Source organism: Mastigoproctus giganteus, chromosome 1 (assembly GCF_048544385.1).
Source record: "Mastigoproctus giganteus isolate SK-2022 chromosome 1, ASM4854438v1, whole genome shotgun sequence".
Lineage (NCBI taxonomy): Eukaryota > Metazoa > Arthropoda > Arachnida > Uropygi > Thelyphonidae > Mastigoproctus > Mastigoproctus giganteus.
In genome coordinates, this window is record NC_143575.1 from 26,697,527 (window position 1) to 26,725,207 (window position 27,681).

Genomic DNA, 27,681 nt, shown 5'->3' on the forward strand with positions numbered 1-27,681 from the left:
CAAATGTGTGCATATATATTTTACAAATAAGAATAAATGAATGAAAAATGTGAAGGTAAACTGTAGAGGAAAAATATTAAATACTTAGCAGATATGAAGATGCAAAAGACAGCAGAAATGTATATCACTAGCAGTGTTCCATCTCAGCTATGTGCCTGTGCAGCACACTAAATTTTTTTAGCACACACTAGATTCTGGCTGCACCTGGATCCCATCCTGCCAGGGACTCCTCATGAAGGTTTTGCATATTTCTATTATTACTGGAATATAAAATATTCTTTATATATCTATTAGGAACCATAAATGCAGGAAAACTCAGAAGAACCACAACACAAACAATTCAAAAAAAATTTTCACGGAAAATGTGCCTCCCAATCCTCAATCAATAAGAGATTGCACTGTCTTACTGTGAGTCAAGGATGTATGGGAGTCATAAGAATTATTTTCCAAATGTTTACTCTGTAGTTTTTAAAATTTGTTAAAAACTATCAGGAATGGTTTCATAAAGCTAATTTTATATTTGTAAAATCTATATTTAATCCAATTTTATTTTATGATTCACTTGTAGTTGGTTGGTTGATTTGGGATTTATTTGGCACATCAGCATCTATGGCCATAGTGTGCCAGATTCACTTGTAAAAATTATACATATTATAATTAATGACTATAAGCAGCAATTATTTTTGTATGGTGATCAGCACCAAAACAGCAAAGGTAAGTGCACTAAGTGATCTCCATTCTGTACGCTGAGGGAAAAAAAGTAGGGGGCACTAGGACTGCCAGAAATATAAATACAGTGAAACCACAATCTAATGTGAGTGTTGGGGGACAACCCTAACACCCTCAAAGCTTGACATAGCTGAGAATAAAATTCAAACAGCTGTTTCAATTTTTTAACATGAACATGCAATGACTGAAAAGCAAACTATTAAGCAATCATTTGTATATAAGCAAATTAAATGTCACTTTTTTTTCTTCTTACTTTTAATTTTCCTTTTTAGCCTTCATTGGAACAAAATGGGCCAAATGTTTTTAAATGGCAAATGCAGTTACCGTAGTTTTTTTTTTAAAAATAATTCTGTACTTTAAAATGAAAACATTAAACTAATGCTTTACATGCTTAGTCTCCAAATTGTCAATTTATAATGAATCCATGCTTCCAAATGAGACATGTATGTTTACAGAGAATCTGATTTACAGCATCAATTGGAAACAAGAACTCTGAATCAGATTATGGGACCCCCTTCTTCCAAAGGTTGTACTACTTTAGGATTACTTCAACCGTGTCTGCATATGGGTAGAAGTAAACCCACAGAAACCTACCAACTGTGTGGTACCACACTCAGGGTGGTAGAGAATGAAAAAGTCTTGGGGATAATTGTGCAGTCAGATATGAAAGTTTCTGAGCAGTGCAAACAGGCTACCAGAGCAGGTCATAGTAGGTAAGGGGAACAAAGCGATCCTCTTACCAAGAAAGCATTAGAATTAGTAGAGGCATATGATGCAAGAAAGCAAGCTTATCCAATCATTAATTATGTGCAGAAATACAGAATCAGCCAAAAAAAAAAAATTTTTTTTTTACTTTCCCATTTCGCCCATCCATTCCCTCCAAACGTTTGTCTAGTTCTGCCTTGAATTTATTTAAGGCTGTCAACTTCCACGACAGACAGAAGTTTGTTCGAGCAATCAACCACCCACTGGCTAAAGGCAAATTTTCAGCACATTTATTCTACAATTATTTTACCTCAATTTGAATTTATGTCCCCTCAGGCGATTAATCTGGGCAAGAGGAAGATCTTGCTCAAACCATTCAAGGCCTATACACCTCAATCAGATTACCTCGCAGGTGCCTAGTTTCCAGACACTGCAATTTGCAGAACTTGGGCCTTTCTTCATAAGAGCAACCCTTTGTTCCATTCACCAATCTTGTTTCCCTTCACTGTTCTCATTCCAGCAACTCTACATCCTTCCTAAAATGAGGCCTCCAGACCTGTATACAATACCCAAAGTGTAGCCTAACCATTGCCTTAAAGAAGGGGATAATCACCTCATTATCCCTGCTAGAAAAATTCCTATATATCATTGACAGGACACCATGAGCTACACTTGCAGATTGTCTACACTGCTCAGAAAACTTCATATCTGACTGCACAATTACCACCTGGTCTTTTTCATTCTCTACTATCCTGAGTGCAGTACCACACAGTTCATGTTACTCTTGGGTAAATGCTATCCATATGCAGTGGTGCCTCCGTAGCCAGGTGCGTAGCACACACTTCTTGTTTAGACCGGGGTTCGAGCCCACGACCACTGCATATCCCTGGAGCAATATGGCCTTAGTTGCTAATGCTTCTAAAAACCAAATAACAAACAAACAACAAACCATATGCAGTACTTTACATTTGTCAATGTCAAATTTCAGTTACCAACTCTCAGCCCATCTGCTCAATTTTTTTAGATGTTGTTGGTAGTGCACTGTGATTAACAACTTTGTATCGTCTGCAAACTTGAATATTAAGCCTGCCATACCTTAATCAATATCATTAATAAATACAGAAAACAACAATAGGTCCAATGCCGAACCCTGGGGGACACCACTAATAACAGTCCATGAAGAGCAGTGTACACTGATTACCACTCTGTCTTCTCCCACTCAACTATCCCTTTATCCATAGCAGCAATGCCATACTGCTCAAATTTGTACAGTAGCCTTCCATGTGCAACAGTATCAAAAGCTTTCATAAAATCCAAGCATATGATGTTAAAATTATTTTTTGCATCCAGTCCTTTCTGACCACATTGCAGTATCCAATCAAATTGATCAGAGAAGACTTTCCTTGAAAAACTCATGCTGTGTCTGAACTATAACTGCAATCTTGTCCAAATGATCCTGCGGTGCTTCTTTAACCAGTGCCTCCATTAACTTCCCCAGAACAGAAGTTAAACTAACAGGTCTGTAATTACTCATCTCACCCTTTGATCCCCTTTGTGAATTGGGGACACATTTGCACATCTCCAGTCCATGGGTACCTCCCCTGAATCTAAGGATGCTCTCATAATCATTGCTAAGGGTTTGCTTACTTCTTTTGCTGTCTCCTTTAATATAACTGGATAGATCCCATCCACCCAGGTGCTTTTCTTATGTTAACTTCAATAATTTCTCCTCCACTTTGCTCTCAATTATTACAAAATCATATCATTTGGATCCCTGCCAGAGTTTGATAAACTTCTGGCATTCCCCTCCCTGAATATCTCATGTATGAATGTAGATACAAATACTCATTCAGTTTATCAGCTACCTGAGGAGAATCATCAACAGTCAAACCATCGATATCATGTGGACCTATCTGGTTCATCCCCTTCCTTCTAGAGTTCACATAAGTAAAAGAAATCTTTGCTGTTTTTCTTTACATCTTTTGCCAAGGATTTCTCATAATCTGCCTTTGCCTGTCTAACCTCCTTTGTGAATTGATTAGAGTCACAGCTTATATCTACCATAGGCTTCTGATAATTTATATGCATCCTATGCATTTTTCTTCTCTGCTACGAATCTCATTAGTTCATCTGACATCCATTTAGGCCTAAACCTTGTACAATATTTCTTAGTTGGTATGAAAAGCCTAGTAGCTTCCCATTTAGAATTCACTGTTTTTAACATCATCAGTTGGTTCCACTGTATAGAATTTAAAAACTGTCTGAGACCACTGCAGTCACCTTTATGAAAGCAAAACCCTTCCCTTTTACCATTGATGGTAGTTATATCTTTGAGTAAATTCCACATCAGCACACTGTGATCACTGCCACCTTGTGGTTCCTTTATCTACGGATGCAAAGGTTTAAGTTCTGCAAATTGCAACATCTGGAGACTAGGCACCTGCAAGGTGATCTGATTATGGTGTATAAGGCCTTGAATGGGTTGAGCAGGCTCGATGCTGATGGGCTTCTTTCTCTTGCTCAGATTACAAACCTGAGGGGGAATAAATTCAAACTGAAGAAAGACAGTTGTAGAATATATGTGCAGAAATTTGCCTTTAGCAGGCAGGTAGTTGATTGCTAGAACAAACTTCTATCTGCTGTTGTGGAAGTTGATAGCCTAAATAAATTGAAGGAAGAACTGAACAAACTTTTAGAGCGAATGAATGTGTGAAATTTTTTTTTTATTATTTTTTTTTTTTTGGCTTATGCTGTAGAAGCTTGCTTTTGTGCATCATATGCCTCTACTAATACTACTTTAAGTTATAAACAATGCAAGTGAATTTACAGTACTCCAGTATAATTATGGAGAATGCTCACTGTGGTCAATAGTAGCAACTTATAAAAATATACAAACTATTTGTTAATTTATACACAGTTGCATTATGCCTTTAGCAGTTTTTGCCATTATAAAGCAATTTTATCCTTAAAAAGAATTTCACATGCTGTTTACAAAAATTTTATAATGAATGATAAATATCCAATTCTCACATCTCTGAGAAAAATATTGAGTTAATGTACAATTAATATTTCACCAATGTATTTTTTACTGCATCTCTAATTGAGGTGAGCCAGGAGAGAAGCTAAACATGTTCAGCTTCTCACCTGGCTCACCTCAATTAAAGTTAACGAAAAAGGATAGTAGTTATCGAACAGTAATTACTGTTCGATAACTACTATTGTTTATAAAAATTTAATTGCCTAATTGGGGGAATATGCCACAGAAGTAGCTCAGTGGTCCACAAACCATTGCAGTATCTGGTTCTACTCTGTAAGATACAGGGTTTGCTTTTGCTACGTTAATGTCTATTGTGAAATTTGTATTGCCATAAACTGTGTGTATGCATGCTTTTTTTTTTTTTTTTTTTACATCCCTGTTTGGGGACATGGTCACACATGTATTATATCTAAAATTAAGGTATAATCAGGTGCGGTATATTAAGGTTGCACAGTATTAAGAAATGAATAATAACATATCCAAATATTTAAGAACCTAAAGGGATAAAATAGAGTACTGAATTCAAGTCTGGAGACTTGCATCTAAAAGACAGAACTTCTGGAGAGGGTTGCATGAAGGATGATCAGATTACTGATGAATAAACTGTAATTATACACATGAAGATTGATTTAGAAGGTATGGACTGCAAAGTTTGACAACTAGACATCTAAGGGAAGATCTTAATGAAGTATAAAAAGTGTTGAAGGGGTTAAGTGAAATGAATGAAGGTCTGTCTCCACAATAGGTGATATCAGAATGGGGGGGGGGGAGATATATAAAATCTCTGGTAATAACAGAAGGCTGGATCCCATGAAATTCGCTGTGGGCAGCAGGTTGTTGAACACTGAAATAAGTTGCCTCCCAAAGTGGTGGAGGTAACAAGTCTGGCTAAATTTAAACTGGAATTGAATGGTTACTTTTTGGGAATGTGAGTAGAATGAATGCTCCTTTTTTTTATTATTTTATTTATTTTTGGCTGATGCAGAAAAAAAGTCTACTTCAATTTAACATTTGGCCTTATTAATACTACAGTCAAAGCTCTTTATAGCAACCCTCTTTTTATTGTCCCAACACGTTATAATGTCCTATGTGGTTGGTCATGGCCAATTTCTCATTAACTTAATGCTATCTTGCATTCAATATAATGACACTGAAAACAAAAGGATTTCTCTATAACGATCATAAATTTCTACCTCTTAATCTGAATTTTTACTTTTTTATTACAATATTTGCATTTAAAAATGAGAGAATGCTTCAAATATATTGAAGTAATTGAGGAGTTTGCAGCCTGACCGTGAAAAATTATTTGTTAAGATTTCCCACACTCTTTTCTCTCTCACAGTGCAGTAATGAAATGAACATCAGCTAGAAGTTAATTTCATTAGTTAGAGCGTGTTTATTGGTACGGCCCCAAGAAAGCAGGTAGCTTTGCCAATCACAGATATCAAGGATTTTGCAAGCTGTAGATAATGGTGAGCATTCTAAGACTAACCCTGCCAAACATTTTGGCATTCCCAAGAGTACCCTGTTCACTATTCTCAAAGATTGTAAAAAGATTGAAAGTTTAGAGAAATCTGCTGCACCAGGTAGGATTCGAGCACGAAAGGCGAAGTATTCAGATCTTGAAAAGGTACTTTTGGATTGGCCAATGATGATGCGTGCAAAAAACGTTCCCACAGATGGTAAGCTGTTAAAAGCTAAGGCTGAACTGCTTGCGTATTGAATGGATATTAAAGAATTTAGAAGTTCAGATTGGTAGTTCCAGAAATATAAGACTCGTCATGGCCTGTCTTTCAAAAAAGTGTGGCAGAAGTGCAATCATGGACATTGAAGCTAAAAAGGAATGGAAGGAAACCATTTAAAAAATGTTTTGCTGACATACGACCACAATGACAATGGACTCTTTTTTTTTTTTTTTTTTAAATTGCTACCGGATAAAACACTTACATTTAAAGGCAAGAAATGTAGTGGTGGAAAAAAGGCCAAACAATGGATTACCATTCTCCTAGCAACAAACATGCCTGACACAGAGAAGCTTCCTCTATTAATCATTGGAAAAGCCCAGAAGCCTCAATGCTTTAAAGGTTTGAAGACATTACTGACTATGTATTGAGCAAACCAAAAGGTATGGTTGAGATCACAAATCTATGAAGAAGGGATCAGATACTTAGATCGCAGGATGAGCGAGAACAGAAAAAGTTTGCTGTTTGCGGATAATTGCGTCCCTTCATGTCAAGCAAAAGACCTAAGTGCAATCACTGTCAAGTATCTACCACCAAATATGGCGTCAGTTCTTCAGCCGCTTGATCAAGGTGTAATCCAATGTTTTTAAGAAAAACTATCAAAGAATGCTATTAAACAAAATCGTGCTGTCTTCAAAACAAAATTATGCGAAATCTACATCCACAGGCACTTTATTTATGCATTTCAGCATGGGATGAAGTTTATGAAAAAGTGATTGCCAACTGCTTCAAACATTCCAGAATTACCGCCTTGAATGATGCAATGTGTGAAGTTTTGCATGCTTCTTCCTCTATTAATTGCAAAGAACAGCCTGACAGTAGAGAAGAAATATTTGAGCATGTCTGTCATCACTTAAACTAACAGGAAAACTTAAGCTTCAAATATTACACAGAAGTGGATGTGGACATCGAATATTTCAGGATATGCATGAATGAAGAGGAACTCATTGCAAACGTAATGGAATCTTCTGAGGTTGAACAAGAAGTTTCAGTGAAAGATGCTCATCGTGAACTTGTATGTCGATTTTTTCAAGCGCAGCCTAACTGCGCCAGTGAAATAACTGCTATCATGCATCTTCATAATTCTCTTATAAAAGATACTCTACCATTGGAAACAGCGTGTTTTGACAGATTATTTTAAAGTATGAAACAATTCTCTTGTTAGGTCTTGATAGGTATGTAGCCCATGCAGTGAAATTTACAATTTAATTGTAACATTACTGCACTCTACAATCAATGCAAAATTTACAATCATAATTTTCTTGTTTAACACTGTAGTACATATTATAAATAACATTATACTATATTGTATTAGTAGAATTACACTAAATGTTCAAGCTTTTACTTGTTTTGTTGCAGATTTTATGAACGATCGATATAACGTCCTTCCGATATAACGACCGTTTTTCTCATTCCCCTGGGGGGTCGTTATATAGAGCTTCGACTGTATATAGAAGCCACTGAAGAGACTGTCTAAAAATCCAATGAAAGTAAAAAAATCCCAGATTATAAACAGTATAAGTACACCTTAAAATCATAAGAACTGTAAATGGCAAAGCATACAGAAAATAATGATATAAAATAAAAACTGTCCCTCATGACTAAAAGGCAAAATAAAGAATTTAGTTGACTATAGAAATGCTGGGACACAAAACAAAAGTAAGCAAAAGTAAACAAAACAAATATCAGTAATGATAATCCAACGACATCAAAAATGGAAAGGAAGGACTGTCAGCCATAAATCCAGTTTCTTCAGAAAGCTGCTGGTTCCATAACTGACAGGCAACATTTTGACAGAAAGATAACCAAGAACCTGTCTAACTTATTTGCATTACTGCAGCTTTCATACTGCAGAGAGGAAAGAGACACTAAAAAAAAAAACAAAACTAGAACTCGCTATAACTTATGAATGAAAATAGCACAAACTATAGGTGAAAATACATTGACTGCATACGAATACAATCATGAATTCAAAACTGAAAAGGAAGAGTAATTTATGCCTTTAGGTTTGTAAATAGTTTGGTCTTTGCCTTTTTCCAACTAAATTCTATTACTCCACAGTTTCTATACCGTAGTCCATCTCTGTTGACAAAGTATTTTTAGGTATTGCAATATGTAATTATAAATAATTATGCATGATTTTTAGACTAGGGCTATTGCCAAAGCAATTGACCTCCACAACCATAATGAACATGTTGTTGGGTATGCATATGGATTGGAAGAGATTAACTGAACAAGAATGACATAACTCAATGAATCCATTTAGTATGCAATTAAAATTCAATACTACAAGTTAAAAATGTGTTAAATATGCACAATGGCACATTGTCATAAACCAACCAATTGCCATGTTGTTTTTCATTGGACCTTTGAAATTGAGGGGAAAGTGCAATATGCATGCCCTCTGTTTCAATAGTAAATACTACAATGGAGGCTGAATAATGATACTTATTTGGTATCCACTTGACCTAACCTTCATAAGCCTGCATATTTAGGTTCTCTCTTTCAAAAGTTGATCCCCGAAAATGCCATTGTATATATTTAACTCATATTTTTAATCTTTAGTACTGAATTTTATTTGTGTACTCTGTAGATTCAGTGGGTAGATATAGCCAGTTAGAACAAACTTAGTGGTGACATTCAAGGGCACCACTAAATCTGCTCTAATTGGCTATAATTTGTTAATTTTTTAATCCTCTAAAATACCCTTAACTCTTAATTTATCCCCCACGATTGTCTTTTGTTGCTGTAGTTAAGTACTGTTTTTATATTTTGCTTGGCCTTTCTGAATACATATTCTTAATTTAGTTCATTATTGCTTTATTCAAGAACATGCAGTGGTAAGTGCGTTGCAGTTGCTGATGATTGCTTAACTACAATGTATATTTTGTTTATTTTTATAAAAACTTAATTTCCTTGTATGTGAGTGGGAAAGATTTCAGTTTCATGGGTTGCAAATTTTTGAGACCAGACATAGTGTAGTGACTTGACATAACTTTGAAGCACTTGAGTAAGTTAAATGAAAATAGCCTTTTTTATTTTTCCTGGTACCACAATGTATAAAATATACACTTAACTCTTTCAGGTTTATATTCACATATTTTCAAGACTATTTCAAATAATTTGCCTCTTTTACAAGTTATGACAAAGTGGTCTCTTACTGATGGTTCCTTTCCTTAGGTCTGTTTAATAAATCCACTGTTTGGTTGCTAACTTTCAAACCACTGTTTTTTTTTTTTTTATTATTTTTTTTTTTTTGATATCATCACTACTGAATGTAGTGATGATAACGTACATAATGGAATACTTTTAACAGAACACTGGAAGCTGGCCACCAATCCACTACTTGGTTACCAACTTCCAAACCACCGTTATCTTTTTGCCAGTTAATGTAGTGATGATAATGTATATAAATACTTTTAACAGCACACTAAAGTTTATATATATTAAGAATATGTTCACTCAGCAATTTCATTAAAGAGATATCTTAAACTGTAAATCAGTGGAGATGCTATCTGAAGTATCTTTTTTATAAGGCATACTCATATATTGTGCCTAACAACTCTACTCTCAGTGGATGGATTTGTAAGAAATTTTATATTAAGTTTTAGAAAAATTTGTTGAGCCCTCACAAATTTCATTACAATTTACAAATCTGGCAATTATTTCTTTTCTTTTTCCATACAATTTGTACTGAAAAAAGAAAATTGCTAGATTAAAAATGGTTTTTATGCAAATGGACTAATTCAGAATACAGACAATTTGGTCAAGTTATCATGCTGAAACATGTGTACTGATGCTTCATTTTCAATTTTTTAGTGTCCACTTATGTGTTGCAATGAGTATTAAGTGCCATTGGATTTGTCATGTTGTCCCCTGTAAGAAGACCACTACAAACTAGCAGCCACATGAAGAGGTAATCTTATATCTCATATTTTTGCATTTGAGTTATTTTGTATAGATTCATAATCTATACAAAATAACAAAATCTATACAAAATGCAAAGACAAGCCAGCTTTGTCCAGCTACATCCTAAACTATCCCCTCTAGGGTCTTTATTTTAAGCTGGCTACTGGGAATATATCCACCCCACTCCTTTGAGTATCCTACAGCATATTCCTTAATAGCCTTACCAAACTTAGAAGTCACTGAAAGTTGACTCATTACCAAGGCATCCCACTAAGTGCAACTGGAGTTTTCACCTATCTGCTTAAACACAGATAAGCATTTTCAGCACCTAAAGTGAATGCCTACCAGTGAAGGCATTCACTTTATGCCTTCACTGAGATATACCCTGAGAAAGAGATTTACCCTTCACCCCCACCTGAGAAAGCAGCAACAAAAGGTGAACTTTCACCCACCAAAGGAATTCAAATCTGATCTCTCTGATACTGTCTTAACTAAAAATATCTCAACAAATCAATACCACAAAAATATCTCTGAATAATTACATTGGCAGGGACTTCAAAAAAGATTAAAACCTTTCAGTAGACCAACACTTGGTTCACAGAAAACCTAAACCTTTTTACAGAGCCAAGCAACAAGCCTTCAGGATCTCAGAAGTCCCTGACCCTTGAATAACTTCATCAAATACAAAAAAGTCTTCACGTGTGCTAAGAGATAAGCTTATCAAACACTCTTGTGGGGAGCTCAAAGAGAATTTTTTTTTTTTCTAAGTCAGGTAATGACTGCTCTCTAGACCAAAATATGCTCAATTGGGCAGATCACACCTTTCTGAGGTTGGTCCCAGATCCCCCCCCCCACTTCATGTGATGGTGAATTTATCTTGATTACTAATAAAACTGCTTTCCTCCATCAGCCTGATAAAATATCTTGTCTGCACAATAAACAACCTGCCAAAAAATGCACTGTCGGACTAGATGGATTTGCTTTATTCATGGTAAAAATCTGCAGTCCATTCATAATAGATGCCCTCCTGTTCACCTTCAACAGGATTCTCACATCTGCAACTATACCTTCCATCTGGAAACAGTATATTACTGTGCTCATACCAAAGAAAAAAGAAGCAAAAAATCCAGTAAGGAATATAGACCAATTTATAGGTATTGCAATATGCTAAAAAAAATTTTTGAAAAAGCAATCTCTGGAATTATTCTTAAAATTTGCAAAGTTCAGTCTGATATTAAAAGTATTCCAATTCTCAAAATACATTATCATCACTCCATTTAGAAGCATAAAAAGAACCATGCGTTGGAAGGTGGTAACTAAACAGCGAATTTATTAAGCATACTAAAAAAAAAAAAAAAAAAAAAGAGAGAGAGAGAGAGAACATTTTTTAACAGATAGGAACTACTTGGTCATAGCTTGTGAACATATTAATCTTTAATGTTAACAAACTTTGAATGTTTATATTAATGAATGCAAATTAATGCAAAAGAAGCCAGATCTATTCAATAACAATCTTAAAAAAAAAAAAAAACGATTACTCACCCACCCCATCCCCATGTCTATTTATGAATATGATATAGTCAACTTAGGAACAACTCTTAGCACTTCTAACCAATCTTAACTACCCTTCTTTGACCTTATTCTAGAAGGTTTTTTTTTTTTTTTTTTTCAAGAGTAAGGTCTCCAAGACCTGAATACTACATTCTAAATCTGATCACCCAATTGTTTTATAAAGAGGAATAATAACATCTTTCTTCCTACCTAACAAAGCTTCTACAGAACACTGAGTATACCCTGAGCCTTCCTGGCTACTTGCTTACACTGCAGGGAAGGCTTCACAACTGCTTACAGCATAACCTTTAAGTCATTCTACCCTAAGCCACCTTTTCCTCTGTGCCCCCCCCCCCAGTCTATAGGTTACTCCTGGATTTTTTTCCCTAAGTAAATCATCAAAAGACTTTGACAGCATCATCTAGTATACTGTCAATATTACTGAGGAGGAAAAGAAATGAGGAACCCCAACTTTTTAGTTTTTATTTTGAGCATTATGAAACTGGCAATATTAACAATATTAACTCTTATACTTGAAAACTTGCTCTGCTTTTTTTTTTTTTCAGTGAAGTTCCACAAGATATCACCACCTAGCAAATATTTATATTCAGCTCAAAACTTTACTTGGCATATCTCAAATTTTCAAAACTGATCAATACCTCAGTTCTGTTAATGTAACCTTCTTTCTACATAACCACAGTGAAATGCGTAATCAGAAAAAAAACAGTATTGACTGTTAACTACACAACATAATCAGTCATGCTGTAGAATGCTGAGGAATATCACATCTTGTCCCATTCTCTTAACTCCATTCATTTGACACTGAAGAAGACAACTTTTCTAAGCCAATCTTGTGTAATTCAGCAAATTTATGTCCAAAATAAACAACCATTTGCATTTCACATTAGACGGAAGTAAATATACTTATAAATCTTTAATGAGTAATATTATCAAACTGATATGTTTATACCTCCCAGTCTAGATAGTCTTGTCCATCTTCAAAATGTCGCAAGATTGATACTGATACATGGAGTTTGGGGAATTCCTCTCGAGTTATTGGAGTGAAACGGCTATCTCTGAATGCACTGGAAAAACACATCACCAGTCTCTTTAAATATATAATTACATAAAAATCAAGGAAAGTTAACTAATTATATCATCAGCAACATGGTATTTATGGTCTATTATTAATAAAATTATCAAAACAATTTAATTTTAAATTACAAATTTTAATTAATAGATCCTCTACTCCTCTTGAACTTCTGAAACTAATTAAACAGAAGTTATTTTATAAGATTGAAAATTAACAATGATCTAAGTTAGGAGTCTCAAACTTGCACTCAACACATGATTTGTCAACTTTTGCAATTAATACTAAGTCTACATGAAAACAGATATACATGAAACTTAAAGGGATACCTAAATTTTATAAACTTGTATAAATTATACCAGGCTTCACAAGTCTTGTTATTCAGAAGGCTCTATTCTTGTATAAGGGATCACCATACTAAAGTATTTGATATATTTCTTTCATTAATATTAACACTGATGACCCAAAGGGTTGTTGTGACTTGCAAGAATGGTTAATGCATCTAGGAAGAAACTTATTATAAATTTCTCTTTGGCATTAAGTTCTCACATATACAAAACAAAATTTATATTAGACAAACAAATCTGCATTGCATAATTTTGTGCACTGGAAAAAAGTTGGAGCTCAAAACCCTCACCAAAATTAAGGGAAGCAGAACTCTTAACTAGACACCACCCATCTTTGGCACTGAAGGTAATTATTAATGAAAGTTGTTTGTGTTCTAGATAAAAGTAAGAAAGTTCAAGGATAAGCCTTGCAGTCCAAAAATTAATATTTACAAATTAATATTTGTAAATTAATATTTACAAATACTGTACAGGCAAATTACAACACAGTGTATTCATACACATGAATTTAAATTTCGTTACACAGCTCAAATATGCAGCATAACATTTGGCTTTTATAGTAGAGTTATAATAAAGAGCCTTGCAAAAATTGTAATATTTTATTCTAGACTACTGGTCTAGAATAAAATATTCTAAAAGTTTTTGAAATAGATCATTCTTGTCTAACGGAAATGTAATTATTCACAATACTTTAACTGATAAAATCATAACAAATTTTTAAATAATTTAGTCTCACAATTACTGATTTTATCTAAGTAAGTTTGGAAGCTAAAGTAAAACGTGTCACACACAGTTCACATTTCAAAATACTTAAGGTTTTTTGCTACAAAACCTACTATACAAGGTGTAGCAATAAAGTTCCCAGCCTGGTGCTGTTGTGGTCATGTTCAATGAGTTTGAAAATAAACAGAAATAGTATGCTGTAGTTAAAACTTCCTCCAGATGGTGATACAGACTGCCTAGAAGGCCGACAGGCTGCAAGTAACAACCAGTTTCATTAACGTTCTGTGTTGTGATTTTGCAATAGAGCAACAAATGAACATTAAATTTTACTTTAAACTGAGACAATCTGCAACAGAAACATACGAAATGCTAAAAACTGTTTATGGTGATGTTATTGTTATTTGGTTTTTAGGAGCATTAGCAACTAAGGCCATATTACTCTGGGGATATGCAGTTGTTATTCCCTGACCTTTCCGCATCCTCCGTATTTGGTGGTCACAGGCTCGAACCCCAGTCTAATCAAGAAGCGTGTGCTACGCACTGCTGCTCCTGCCCACCTGGCTACGGAGGCGTCAGTTTGTTTATGGTGATGGAATCTTAAGTTGTACCAGTGTTTTGAATGGCATAAGTAGTTTAAAAGGTGGACACGAGGATGTCCATGATGACCCAAGAAGTGGGTGACCATCAACCTCCAAAATGAGTCCAGAGTTGCAAAATTTTGAGAAATTTTGGCAAGAGATTATCGTTTGACCCTCAGAATGATGGCTGATGAGTTGGATATAAATAAGGGTACAATTCATCAAATTCTACATGAAGATTTAGGGAAAAGGAAGGTCTGTAAATTGTGCCACACAACCTCACAGATGAACAGAAACAATAAAGAGTGTCATCATGCAAAGACTTCATACAGACTTGTCAAGGTAATCTTAATTTCCTCAACTGCATTATTACTGGAGATGAGTGTTGGGTGTTTCAGTACAACACAGAGATGAAATGTCAGAGCATGCAGAGGACTTCAAAATCATCACCAAGGCCCAAAAAGTTTTGTTTACAGAAATCCAGAATGAAAAAAATGCTGATCATGTTTTTTGACAAACGGTGTGATTCACAAGGAATTTGTACCTGAAGGGGAGAGAAAGTCAATGCTGTGTTCTACATACAGATACTTAAAAGACTACTTAAGTGCATTTTCTGGAGGAGGCTGCAATTTCAAGAGAAAGGCAGCTGGTTCTTGCAGCATGACAATGGCCCACTTATTCCACAATTTCTATGAAGATATTTCTGACGAAACATGGCATTGTACAGTTCAACTATCTAGCCTACTCTCCTGATCAAAAACCAGTGAACTTCTTTCTCTTTCCCAAGGTGAAAACTATCCTCAAAGGAAAGAGATTTCAGGATGTTGAGAAGAAAGGAAAAATGTAACTGCCAGACTGAATATCATATCTTTGGATGACTTAGTTGACTCTTTTCAGAAACTTTTAGAAAGGTGTAACAAGTGCATTCAATCAGGTGGTGATTACTCTGAATAAAAACCATTTTTGAGCTCCTTTACTTTCTGTTCTTTTTATTGCACAAATCCAAGAACTTTATTGTCACACCTCGTATACTCAACAATATTCTTAATACTCTGTGTAAGAATAATTTTGGCATATTCACAATGGCTTTAAGATATTATACTTAAGATATATCCAATTTGTAGAGGAAGGCAATTTCCACCTGTAATATATTTTATTTCTGATTTATTAAAGTTTACCTATAGGCTGAATGTCTCAGCCAGGAATTTAGTTTCTGATATTAACCACAATTAAATTAGTAAACTTTTAAACACTAAATTAACATAATTAAGTAACTGATGCATTTATGCAAATAACTGACATTATAAAGCATGATATTATAAGCACAATAATAACAATTAAACTAAGTAATGTAATGGATATAAGTTTCATGTTACTTCACACACACACATACACACGATCAAATCCAGATATGGGTGTTCCCCCCACTACCCCTAGGATTGTCCTTTGGTGTTTACAAGCCCTAGGTACTCTATTCCAAGATCTCACTACATGATATAAAATAAATTAAGGTGCCCTTGCATTAAATCTAATTCGATTATCATAAAAATCTGTTTTAAAATTAGTTTCTAGAATTCTAGAAACTAATTTTAAAGAATATAAATTTAAAGAATTTTTCTAGAATATAATTCTACCTTTCCAGGTCTCTGCTTTTTTAGTAGGCCATAAAAACTTCATAGGCTCCAGGCCTAGCATCTGAAGTGCCTAATAAAAGACTGCCCCCCCCCCCCAATCCAAAGTATTTTTTGATTTTTTTGAAGAAAATTTGAAAGAAGCAATATAAATGAACTAAATAAAATAAAATAAATTTACTTCAAGTGTACCACTAAGAAGGGAATGTATTGATTAAATAAACTACCACCGTAAATTAAACTGAGTATTCATATCTTTAATTTGGTAACTAAATATTTTTGAAATTTGACTTTATATATTTATATATATATTTTTTATTTATTTTTTTTTAAATAGAAAGGCATAAATATGCCTTTCTATTTAAAAAAATTACTAACAGTAATTGTTAGTAAACTACAACGAAAACTATCTGCTCTTCTATTTCCTAACAAACCCATAATAATAAAAGTGTGTATGCGTGATTGAGCTCATTTATAAACAATGGTGCTGACATACAGATCAACTATGAAACTTTGTCTGAACACTAAGGAATCCTAGGGATGTATACCTACTTGTTATTATGTTTTTAATGCACAATTTCTTTCTGAGCTAAAATTTTTAACTTATAACTGGCACCATTATCAATTACAATATAATTAAATATTATCAATGTTACAAATGAAAGAAATTTTTAAACCAATCTGTGATATTAATAAATGTTGCCATCGTCATCAAATTCTGTTATAGTTAGTGGGCATACAAGTCAATATGACAGTACAAATCAGTCCTGGACAATCAGCCTTCCATTCATTATTTTCAACCATGCCATCCTATTTGCTATGAGATCTTTTTTCCTAGCCAGAGCTCTCTTTCCTCTGTGTCTGGTGGATCAAAGGTGTCTGATTGATACCACTGATCCACCTTCCTCTTGGTCTGCCTATAGGCCTTAAGGTTGCTTCAGAAACTAAGTTTAAAAATTTTTAAAAAGTTTAATTAAAAAACATACATTTTAATAACTTTATTACACAGTCCGTAACGTATCACAGAGTTCTGTATCACACAGCATACACAACACGGAGATGGGGGAAACCCCTAGTGCCATCAGACAATTAACACACTTTACCAGTCCATAACGTATGACATTAATATTCGTAGAGCTTTTAGTGTCAGTGATTTGGTGTAGATATAATATCGCAAATAGCTCACTCGAGAGCTCAAATCGCGTAGATTGGCGATAGATAGTTACATTTATTATCTACTATAACTACTTAGAATTTACAAACATAACTTTATAGAATAATATAACTTAAACTTAATAGGAGACATGGAATTCATGTAACCTTGGTAGAAAATAAGAAATATATACACCGTAAGCTCAATATTGAAATATATATATACAGTATACTCAATAACAAACTTCATAGCATAAAAAATTTATTATTATTATTATTATTAGCTATATGGTTCAAGGAAGCCTGAGGCTTATGCTGCACCAGCCAAAAAAATTCCCGAGTTACCCTAAAAGAGAGAGAGAGAGAGAGAGAGAGAGAGAGAGACAAAAGTAGAAGGGAATCACCAAGAAAGAGAAGAATGATGACATCCAGCTGAGGACCCTGGGTGTGCCAAGCCCATACTCACCAGATGTGAGCCCACAACCATTGCATAGTGTTATTACAGCATTAGGATATAAGTTTAGGGTAGTATTTTTAATTTTATTGAATTTATACCGAAATCATGCCTGAGACCAGAGCAGCAAATCAAAAGCCTCAAGGCAGCAGGCGTACCGTGGCTTGGGGGAGAACCAAGAAGGATCATTGCCCTCTGAAATACAGCCTTAGGAAATGTACTGCTTGTTTGATGTTTGTGGACTATCAGGAATGGGACATAATATTGCCAAAGGGGGGGGGGGGTATCACTGTGTGTGTGTGCTCGATGTAAAGAGTGCGAGGATGTTAGGTGCCAACTCACCACATTGTTATGGACCTTTATGAGAGCTTGAAGAACAAGAAGGATGCCCTCAATGGATTTAAATCGGGGAACCATCAGGCTCTCAACTCCCCATAATAATGCCAAAGCTTGCACTTGATCATCAGACAACACAGTGGTGATCCCTAAGGCAGAATGCACTGGTCCCACAGGAGCTAGTTGTTATATCAATGACTCTATTGTCAGGGAAATGGGAAATATATTGTGCAAAAAGGATATGTCCAGGATATACCTCCAGGGGCAAGTTTATGACATTGTAGAGCAGATATCATCTTTTAAGGGTACAAAACATGATATTGTTGTACACATTGGCACTAATGACATTGTTTCACTTTACGTGAAAACATCCTTGGCTTGGACGAGGTTAAAGGGATTTAGAATGAAATTAATCCGAACAGGTTTAACATTTTAAAGCTTTTTTTTTTGACAGTTTCATGAATTTGAGGTTGCGATACACGTTCAATAGGTAATTTACTTACAATGGGTTTGTGACAACTAAAATATGATGCATACACTTGAGATTGTAAAGAGTGTAAATGTCTTTGAAACACAGCAATTATAGTTTCATGATTAGTAGTCAATACAGACCTAGAAGTATTTAACATTAATCCAAATTTATTTCCTAAGAAATGAGTCAAAGGTTTGGATTGAGTATCTGCAAAATTAGTGTTGAAATCTCCACTAAGTATCATTGGCATTTAGTTGCATTTTTTTGAGAAAATTGTTTTTGCAGTGCAGCTCCTTCAATCGCATAAGGAAGTAAAAAGAAATGGACGAATTCAATGATGTGTTCAATCTTTTATTTCGGTGAAATGTAAATGCCTACCGACAATATCGTTTGACTATCGGGAAAAAGGCATTCAGCTGCACATGACTCCAACAGGTCTAACACTCACGGATTCTCCAACAGTTTGCAATAAATTACTTCCATATGAGAAGTAACAAAATGAGTATGATTTTTCTCTCTTATGATAAACTGCTACTCTGCCAGCTTGTTGATCTTCTCTTTGAATGAAAAGACATAATCGAAGTTAGGTATGATTACTTTTTTGTTATTTAGTCACATTTCAGAAAGTAGAAGTAAATTGGATTGTTGGGTGACCGAACCAGTGACATCATCACCATGAGCACATAAACTTTGACAATTTAAAGTTACAATAAGAGCTTGTCATTTAATGACGAACTCATATAAACTATCTTGCACAGTAAGTAGAGGATTACTCAACAGCCTGGTCATTTCAGCTTGAAGTGCAAGTGGTGAATGTAGCATTTCTCAGTCGATGAAAAAATCTTTTTTCCATTTGCAGTAATAACGTAAAGATCGCTGATATCGATAACTCAAGATAATACAACATAAACTGGTTATTGTTCATTATATTTAACGTATTCATAAACTACAGAATCGAAAGTACCTCCCTGAGATTTATGGATAATAATAGTACAAGTCGGTATTAGTGGAAAATAATTTTGTTTAGCCGAGATCGTTCTGTTGTTATTCAACGAAATACTCTTACTTCTTGCGATCAGTATGCCTTCTAAATCGATTTCGAGCCACATCAAACAGACGAGACCATCGGATACATCAATGTTAGTGGTTATCAAGTATGGTTTGCTAATAAAGGAAGTTCACACGGTAATCCACAGGTGTCTAATACTGCCATTTTATGAAGGTTTTTGTCGTACAAAAACCTCACATTCTGCACCTGACATAATGGTATCCGAAGACGAATTCCATCACAACACAAATTGTCTGCTTCTTTGCTCATAAATCTTGACTAGAATAAGGTTCTGTTTGTCATTGGTTAACTGAACTGAACACCTTTTCCAATTTTAGTGAACACTCTCGAGAATTCTAAATTCAACTGTCTCATCACTTCACTGAATTCATAATATTGTAACCCACGTCAAAGATTGAGGCCTGTGACGCATTGCTTAATCTGTTATTGAATATACATTACTCGTGTGGGGGGACAGTGTCGCAAATCACCAATAAAAAAATATCTATAATTTGTCACAGGCGAACATCTATCTGAGGTAAAAGTTCAGATCCAATTATACTAACTTCGTCAATAATTAAAACGTGTACATATTTGAAAAGTACAATATTGTTAAGCAACTTCATAAGACAGATAAATTCTTTGATATCGAAATTTTCAATGCAGTGTGCACAAAAGTACCATTAATAGCTACAGCAGCTTTTCCAGTAGAAGCACAAGTTATATAAGCATTACAGAAATTATCGGAACTAGTAACGCAATCATAAACTTCCATCAATAATTATATCACGAACATCTTGCCACAGCCAGCAGGGCCAGTAAGGAATACAGTAACCCCCGCTATTCGCGGAAGTTACGTTCCTGAGAAATGCCGCGAATACTGAGTTATGGCTCCCAGAGTAATAAAGAGGTTCCCCGTTCCAAAGTATGAAATATATGTATGTATTATATGTGCCTTCATAATGTGACTATGTACATAGTGAAATGCAAGCATATGGCATCGAAATGAAAATAAGAAACAATCTAATATTAAATGTAATATTTATTAGAAATTTCAAACAAATCTTTCAAACCAGCGCCTTTGCTAGCAAAAAAAACTTATCCCGCCAGTGCTATCACCAGTTTCGCTAAAGTATTGATAAAGGAGTTTTGCCTTTTCACGAATGATGAGTGAACTGAACGGAATTTTATTTTGAGTTCTGTCTTCTATCCACAGATTTAAAACTTTTTCTAATTTAACATCACGATTTACAGAGCAAATTTTTGAAGCAATTAGCACGTTTTCACGGACACTACGGCGGATTTTTTCTTCCGATTCTTGATTGATCGTACCGTTGACTCATTGATTTTATAATGTTTTGCCACCGAGATGACACTTTCACCATTAGAAATTTTATCAATTTCTCAATAACTCAATTTTATTCTCTAATGTCTCTCCTTTGATCTTTTCACATTTCCCTTGTTATTCGTAGCCATATTTTTGTACGGGTTAGAAAGAACTTGTCCACAATAAAGTCACTTTCTTCCATTAACATACTCGAAAAAGTCTGTTTTACACTGCAAAACGGTAGATTTATCACTTTTGTAAGCATATCAATTTATAAATTGATAAATTTATTCAATTTATAAGCATATAAATTAAAAGCAAACGATGAAACCGTCCGTGACAAGCGCATAACACATACTGAACAAGGATTAGCAAGAAACATCCACGCTCGCAATTTTGCCACCCCTCTCACCCCACCCACTAAGCGCTGTTTTGAATGGGAAAGATAATTTTAGCCACGCTCATGTTTTTTATGGCTGAAAATGTTCACGGTGCTTTAAAATTCACATTTTTTAGGTTTCATTTTATATTAAATCAGCTACGGCGAATACGCGAAACTGCAAATACAGATACTGCGAATAGCGGGGGTTTACTGTATTTGGATAAGTTGACGATTAGGTTGAAGCAAAGTATAGATGATATGCAATAAAATTCCTTCCTGTTTTAAATTAACTTTTCACATTAAATACAAAAACTGATCATTTAGTATTAAATTTTCTCATTTCTTTGCTATTACACCAAGCTAATTTAGAGTTGCCAGTCGAAGATTAGTATTGATTTCACTGTGTGGGTGTTCGTAGAAATCTTTAGTGGATCAGCATCTTCACGAATCAACATTGCAAAGTTTTGTATAGCACCAATGAGGGCTGCATCGGTTTCTATGTCCGTATGGTATATTTCATGACAGATCTCCATAGTTTTGTGAATATCTAAACCAGATTCATAATTTTTACAATGTTCTAAATAACTTGTTCGTGTTCATCATACAGAGTGATAAATTTCATTTCGGAAACTATTTCCTCTTCTTCGCTTTGAAAAGGTAAAGGAAGAGTAACCATCTCTCTCCTGCTGACGAGGCTACTAGGGACGGTTGTGTTCAAAGCCGCTAAGTGGATTTTTCTTATTTATTGATTTGAAATTATTGTTTTTCTAAAACTTTTGATTTAAATTTAGTAGTATAACATTATTTTGTGATTTTCTGATTAATTTGGTGTATTTATTCTTTACTCTGCCTTGAAATTGCATAAAAGTATCAGTAAAGGTTTCCACGTGTTTCAACTCCGCTACCGTTCGTAATTTTCCCGCCTTTGTGATACGATAGTTATATACCGTACTAGATAGCGTTAGTTGAACTTCGTTCGCAGTTAAATTGAACGTTTAAATAAATACATATAACGACTTAGATTACAAACTTAATATAATTAATTATATTTAACATAATTAATAACATAACATAATTAATTATAATTAATTAATAAATTAATAGAATCATGACTCAGACCAGAGCAGCAAAGCAAAAGGCTCAAGCTAATGGAAGTGCTGTGGCTCAGAGCAGAACTGAGGGGGGGCAGTTGTCCTCTGATTCACAGCCTTATAAAATGCACTGTTTGCTTGATGTTTGCAGAGCAATCGGGTATGGGACATGATACTGCCAAGAGGGATGTCTTTGTGTGTGCGCGATGCAAGGAGTGTATCGATATCAGGCAACAACTCGGCGTTCTTGTGGGCCTATATGAGAGCTTGAAGGACAGGGTGGATGCCCTCGAAGAAACTAGATTGAGGGGCCCATCAAGCTCTCAGCTGCCTACATCAACGCCAGAGCTTGCACTTCGGCATCGCGTGACACAGAGACAACCCCCAAGGCAGAATGCGCTGGTCCCGAAGGAACTAGTAGTTGTTGGTGACTATTGTCAGGGAAACAGGGAACATGCTTTGTAAAAAAGATAGGTGGAACAGGACCAGGGTATGTCTGCCAGGGGCAAAGGTTGATGATGTTGTAGAGCGAATATCATCTTTTAAGGGCACAAAAGGTGATATAATTGTACATGTTGGCACTAATAATATTAAGAATAGGAGACCGGCAGAATTACTTAACAAGTACAGGTCACTGTTGAACAAAAGCCGAGAATTAGGGTTGAATTTGAAAGTGTCTGCAATTCTGCCCAGACACGATAGGAGGGAGTATATGATGAGAGCCTTGTCGATCAATTCGGCCCTGGAAAGATTGTGCAAGGCTCAAGGGGTAGAATTTTTTTCAGCCTGGACTGTACTTGTTAACAGGAAAGATTGCTTCTACAGGGATGGGATACACTTAAATAGAAAGGGTGCAAGAATATTTGCTGATGCTATCGAGGCAGTGTTAGGTGGGTCGGAAAACTGCTAGCTTGGGGGGAGACAAAGACCAATAGATTGACAGTAGCCACTGGCAGAGGTGAAAGAGATTCTTGCACTGCTTCTATTAGAATGAGCAGAAGCCTGAAAAACAAGATGCATGGTATTTCAGAGACTGCTGGGAGCCATTGCGTTACAAGTAAACACATGGGTTGTGTTAGGGTAGCTAAGAATAGAAACAGGTGCAGGTATACTTGCGTGTACACCAATGCTAGGAGTTTAGTAAATAAATTTGATGAATTTCAGGTACTGCTCAAAACATCAAAGGCAGATATTGTTGGGATATCAGAGTGGTGTCACACAGATATAAGGGATGCAGAACTGAAATTTGGGGAGTACAACGTCTACAGAAAGGATAGACAGGATAGGAAGGGGGGAGGGGTTATGCTATTAGTTAAGAAACACATAAAAACCAAGGAAGTGAAGCCAGTCGACATCGCTGGACAGTGCAGTGTTGAGTCAGTTTGGTGTGACATAAGAATTGGGAGATCAAAATTGAGAGTAGGAATGTGCTATGGGCCTAATGACTCTGATGAGTATAATAAGGAACTGTACAGGGAAATAGAGTGGGCCAGTAAATCAGAGGGTCTTATAATGGGAGATTTTAATTTCCCAGATATTGACTGGAATTTGGGGGCTGGTTACTCACACACTAGCAGGGCTTTTGTGGATTTATTGGATGATTGTTTTCTATATCAGCATGTTCGGGAGGCAACTAGAGGGAGGAATACTCTTGATTTGATTATCAGCAGTGATTCTTCATGCATTAAGAATCTGCAGATAAATGAACCACTAGGTGGCAGTGATCACAGTGTGCTGAAGTGGGATTTAATCAAAGAGGTAACTACCATTAGGGGTAAAGGGAAGGGTTATTGCTTCCTTAAAGGCGACTATGATGGACTGAGACAGTATTTAAATTCTATACAGTGGGACCAACTGATGATGTTACCAACAGCAAATTCAAAATGGGAAGCATTCAAAGAACTTATCTTGGAAGCTACTAGGCTTTACATACCAACTAAGAAATATTGTTCAAGGTTTAGGCCAAAATGGATGTCAGATGAACTAATGAGGCATATGGCAGAGAAGAAAAATGCATGGGATACTTACAAATTAACACATGACACAGAAGCCTATGATAGATACAAGTTGATATGCAACCAAGTTACAAAGGAGGTTAGCCAGATTACGAGAAATCTTTGGCAAGGGATGCAAAGAAAAACAGCAAAGAGTTCTTTACTTATGTAAACTCTAGAAGGAAGGGGATGAATCAGATTAGTCCGCTTGATATTGATGGGTCAAGTGTTGATGATCCTGCTCAGGTAGCTAACAAACTAAATGAATATTTTGCATCAACATTCACACATGAGGAGTTATTCAGCAAGGGGAATGCCAGAGGTGTATTCAACTCTAGCAGTAAGCTACAGAATCTTGAAATAACTGGGAGTAAAGTGGAGGAGAAACTGTTGAAGATAAACACAAGAAAGGCACCCGGGGTGGATGGGATCTATCCAGTTATATTAAAGGAGGCAGCAAAGGAAGTAAGCAAACCCTTAGCCATAATTATGAGAGCTTCCTTGGACTCAGGGGAGGTACCCATAGACTGGAAATGTGCAAATGTGACCCCAATTCACAAAGGAGGATCAAAGGCTGACACAAGTAATTATAGACCTGTGAGCTTAACTTCTGTTCCAGGAAAATTAATGCAGGCACTGGTTAAAGAAGCACTTCAGGATCATTTAGACAAGACTTCAGTTATAGCTCAGACACAGCATGGTTTTGTTAAGGGGAAGTCTTGCCTGACCAACTTGATTGGATACTATGATGCAGTCACAAAAGAACTGGATGCAGGGAATAACTTTGATATTATATACTTGGATCTTAGAAAGGCATTTGATACTGTTGCACATGGAAGACTGCTACACAAATTGGAGCAGTATGACATTGGAGGCAAATTGCTGCTATGGATAAAGGGGTGGTTGAGGGAGAGAAGACAGAGAGTGGTAATCAATGGACACTGCTCATCGTGGACTAATGTTATTAGTGGAGTCCCTCAGGGCTCAGTGTTGGGTCCATTATTGTTTTCTGTATTTATAAATGATATTGATGATGATATATCAAGCTTAATGTCCAAGTTTGCAGATGATACAAAGGTTGGCAGGGTTGTCAAGGACACTACTGACACTATGCTGCTGCAACAGGATCTGGAAAGGTTGAGCAGATGGGCTGAGAGGTGGCAAATGAAGTTTAACATTGACAAATGTAAAGTACTACACATGGGAAACAGCAACCCCAGAGCAACGTATCAACTCTGTGGTACTACACTGACAGTGGTAGAGAATGAAAGGGACTTGGGGGTGGTTGTGCAGGCAGATATGAAGTTTTCTGAGCAGTGCAGATGGGCTGCAAGAGTAGCTCATGGAGTATTGTCAATGATATACAGGAATTTTTCCAGCAGGGATAAGGAGGTGATTATTCCCTTGTATAAGGCAATGGTCAGGCCACACCTAGAGTACTGTATACAGGTCTGGAGGCCTCATTTCAAGAAGGATGTAGAGCTGCTGGAACGAGTACAGAGAAGGGCAACAAGATTAGTGAATGGAACAAAGGGGTGCTCTTACGAAGAAAGGCTTAAGTTTTGCAAATTACAGTGTCTGGAGACTAGGCACCAGCGAGGTGATCTGATAGAGGTGTATAAAGCCTTGAATGGTTTAAGCATGCTCAATGCTGATGGGATTCTTCCTCTAGCTCAGAAAAATCACCTGAGAGGGCATAAATTCAAATTGAGGAAAGACAGATGTAGGATAGACGTGCGGAAATTTGCCTTTAGCCAGCGGGTGGTTGGTTGGTGGAACAGACTCCCATCCCTTGTGGTGGAGGTTGATAGCCTAAATAAGTATAAGGCTCAGCTGGACAGGTATTTTGAACGAACAGAGGGGTGAAGTGGAAGTGGGTTTTTTTTTTTTTTTGGCTGATGCTGCATAAGCTTGCTTTCTTGCATCAAATGCCTCTACTAATGCTAATGCTAATAATCATTCAAGTATTTGGCCATATCATAATTTTGATTTCGAAGTATTTTTCGATATTGACATCCTGAGGTGCAAGTGTAATTGACAATGAGGTCAGCGAAGGTAACATTTTCTAGTTCTGGAGGTCTTTTCTAGTACTTATCAAATCAATTCACTTTCCAAATATTGGTAGAATCATCACCCATGTTTTCTCATTTCATTTCTTCGTTCAATTTTCTATTATGCTGTCACCTGATAGGCCACATTGTAGGTATATAAGTTGCAACAACTGAACTCTCGGGCACTGGTTGACAAAGCAAATACCAAGCAGCCTACTGACTAGTAATTTCAAAAGAGTTAAGCATGTGAATGCTTAATTTTTTTGTAATTTCAACGATGTCAATTTTTTTTTTTTTTTTTTATGTAAACCCCAAACACGAGAGGTATTAGAACCTATAGTACATAGTACCATGCTTGGGTTTGAGGTTGAGAAGACGAAAGAAGATATTTGTTGACATTAGACTTGAACTTCTGTAGACTGTAATTTTCAAGAAATTATGAAGAAAGGTTGTTCCAGAAAACAGCAGTTGAATAAAAAATGAGGAAGAAGAAAAGTCAGTTCTGTGAGTTTGAAGTTGGACAGTAAATGGATGTTAGCTGGTGGCGGCACGTGTTCGGACTGTTTTGAAAGAGAGAGCGGGAATTATAGAAGCCAATTCAGAAAAACAGTGCCCATGGAAGCATCTGTAGAAGAGGCACGGAGCAGAAACAGTACGTCTATGGGAGAGCGAGTGGACACCTCTGTTAGAGTTGAATCATTAATTAACCTAACCTAACTGCCCTCTTCTGAATGGAATCAAGAAGCTTGAGAGAGGTTTTGAGGGCACCACCCCAGATGTGGGAACAATATTCCATGGCAGGGCAGATTTGCGATTTATACAGAGTGAACAGCTGTTTGGAAGAAAAGTAACACTGAGAGCGAAAGAGAAAACCAAGTTTTTTCATTGCAGGGAAAGCAATATTTGTAATGTGCTTGTACCAACAGAGATTAGAAGTCAGGGTAATCCCCAAAAGAGATATATCATTTTGCCTAGAAATTGGTGTCACTAAAGATAAGCATAGGAGCAGAAGAATCCTTTTTGCGAGATATAAGACAAGACTGAGTTTTAGAAGGGTTGAAATCAACTAAGTTGTCTTTGCCCCACTGGAGAATTACCTGAAGATCGGAGTTTAAGGAATTGGTAGCAGATTTTTGAAAAATTGAAGGTGATTGAGCAGGACAAGATTTCTCAAAATGTAAAGTGGAATGCAATGTGCTATCATCGGCAAAACTATGGATAGGATTTCCAGTCAATGGAAGAAGGTCATTAATATACAAGAGGAAAAGAGTGGGGGGAAAGAACTGAACCTTGGGGGACACCAGCATTAGTGGAGAAGTTAGAAGACAGAGA

At 35.9% G+C, this 27,681-nt stretch overlaps 1 protein-coding gene across 1 annotated transcript in view; it reads right to left on the bottom strand.

The window, feature by feature from the left end:
• The window catches only part of LOC150090659 (nuclear protein AMMECR1-like), a 141,089-nt gene that overhangs the window by 43,485 nt on the left and 69,923 nt on the right, over window positions 1–27,681 (bottom strand). The window contains exon 3 of the mRNA XM_090379323.1: window positions 12,644–12,758. Within this exon, the coding sequence (XP_090235449.1) occupies window positions 12,644–12,758 (115 nt within the window). The remainder of the gene's footprint in view (window positions 1–12,643; window positions 12,759–27,681) is intronic.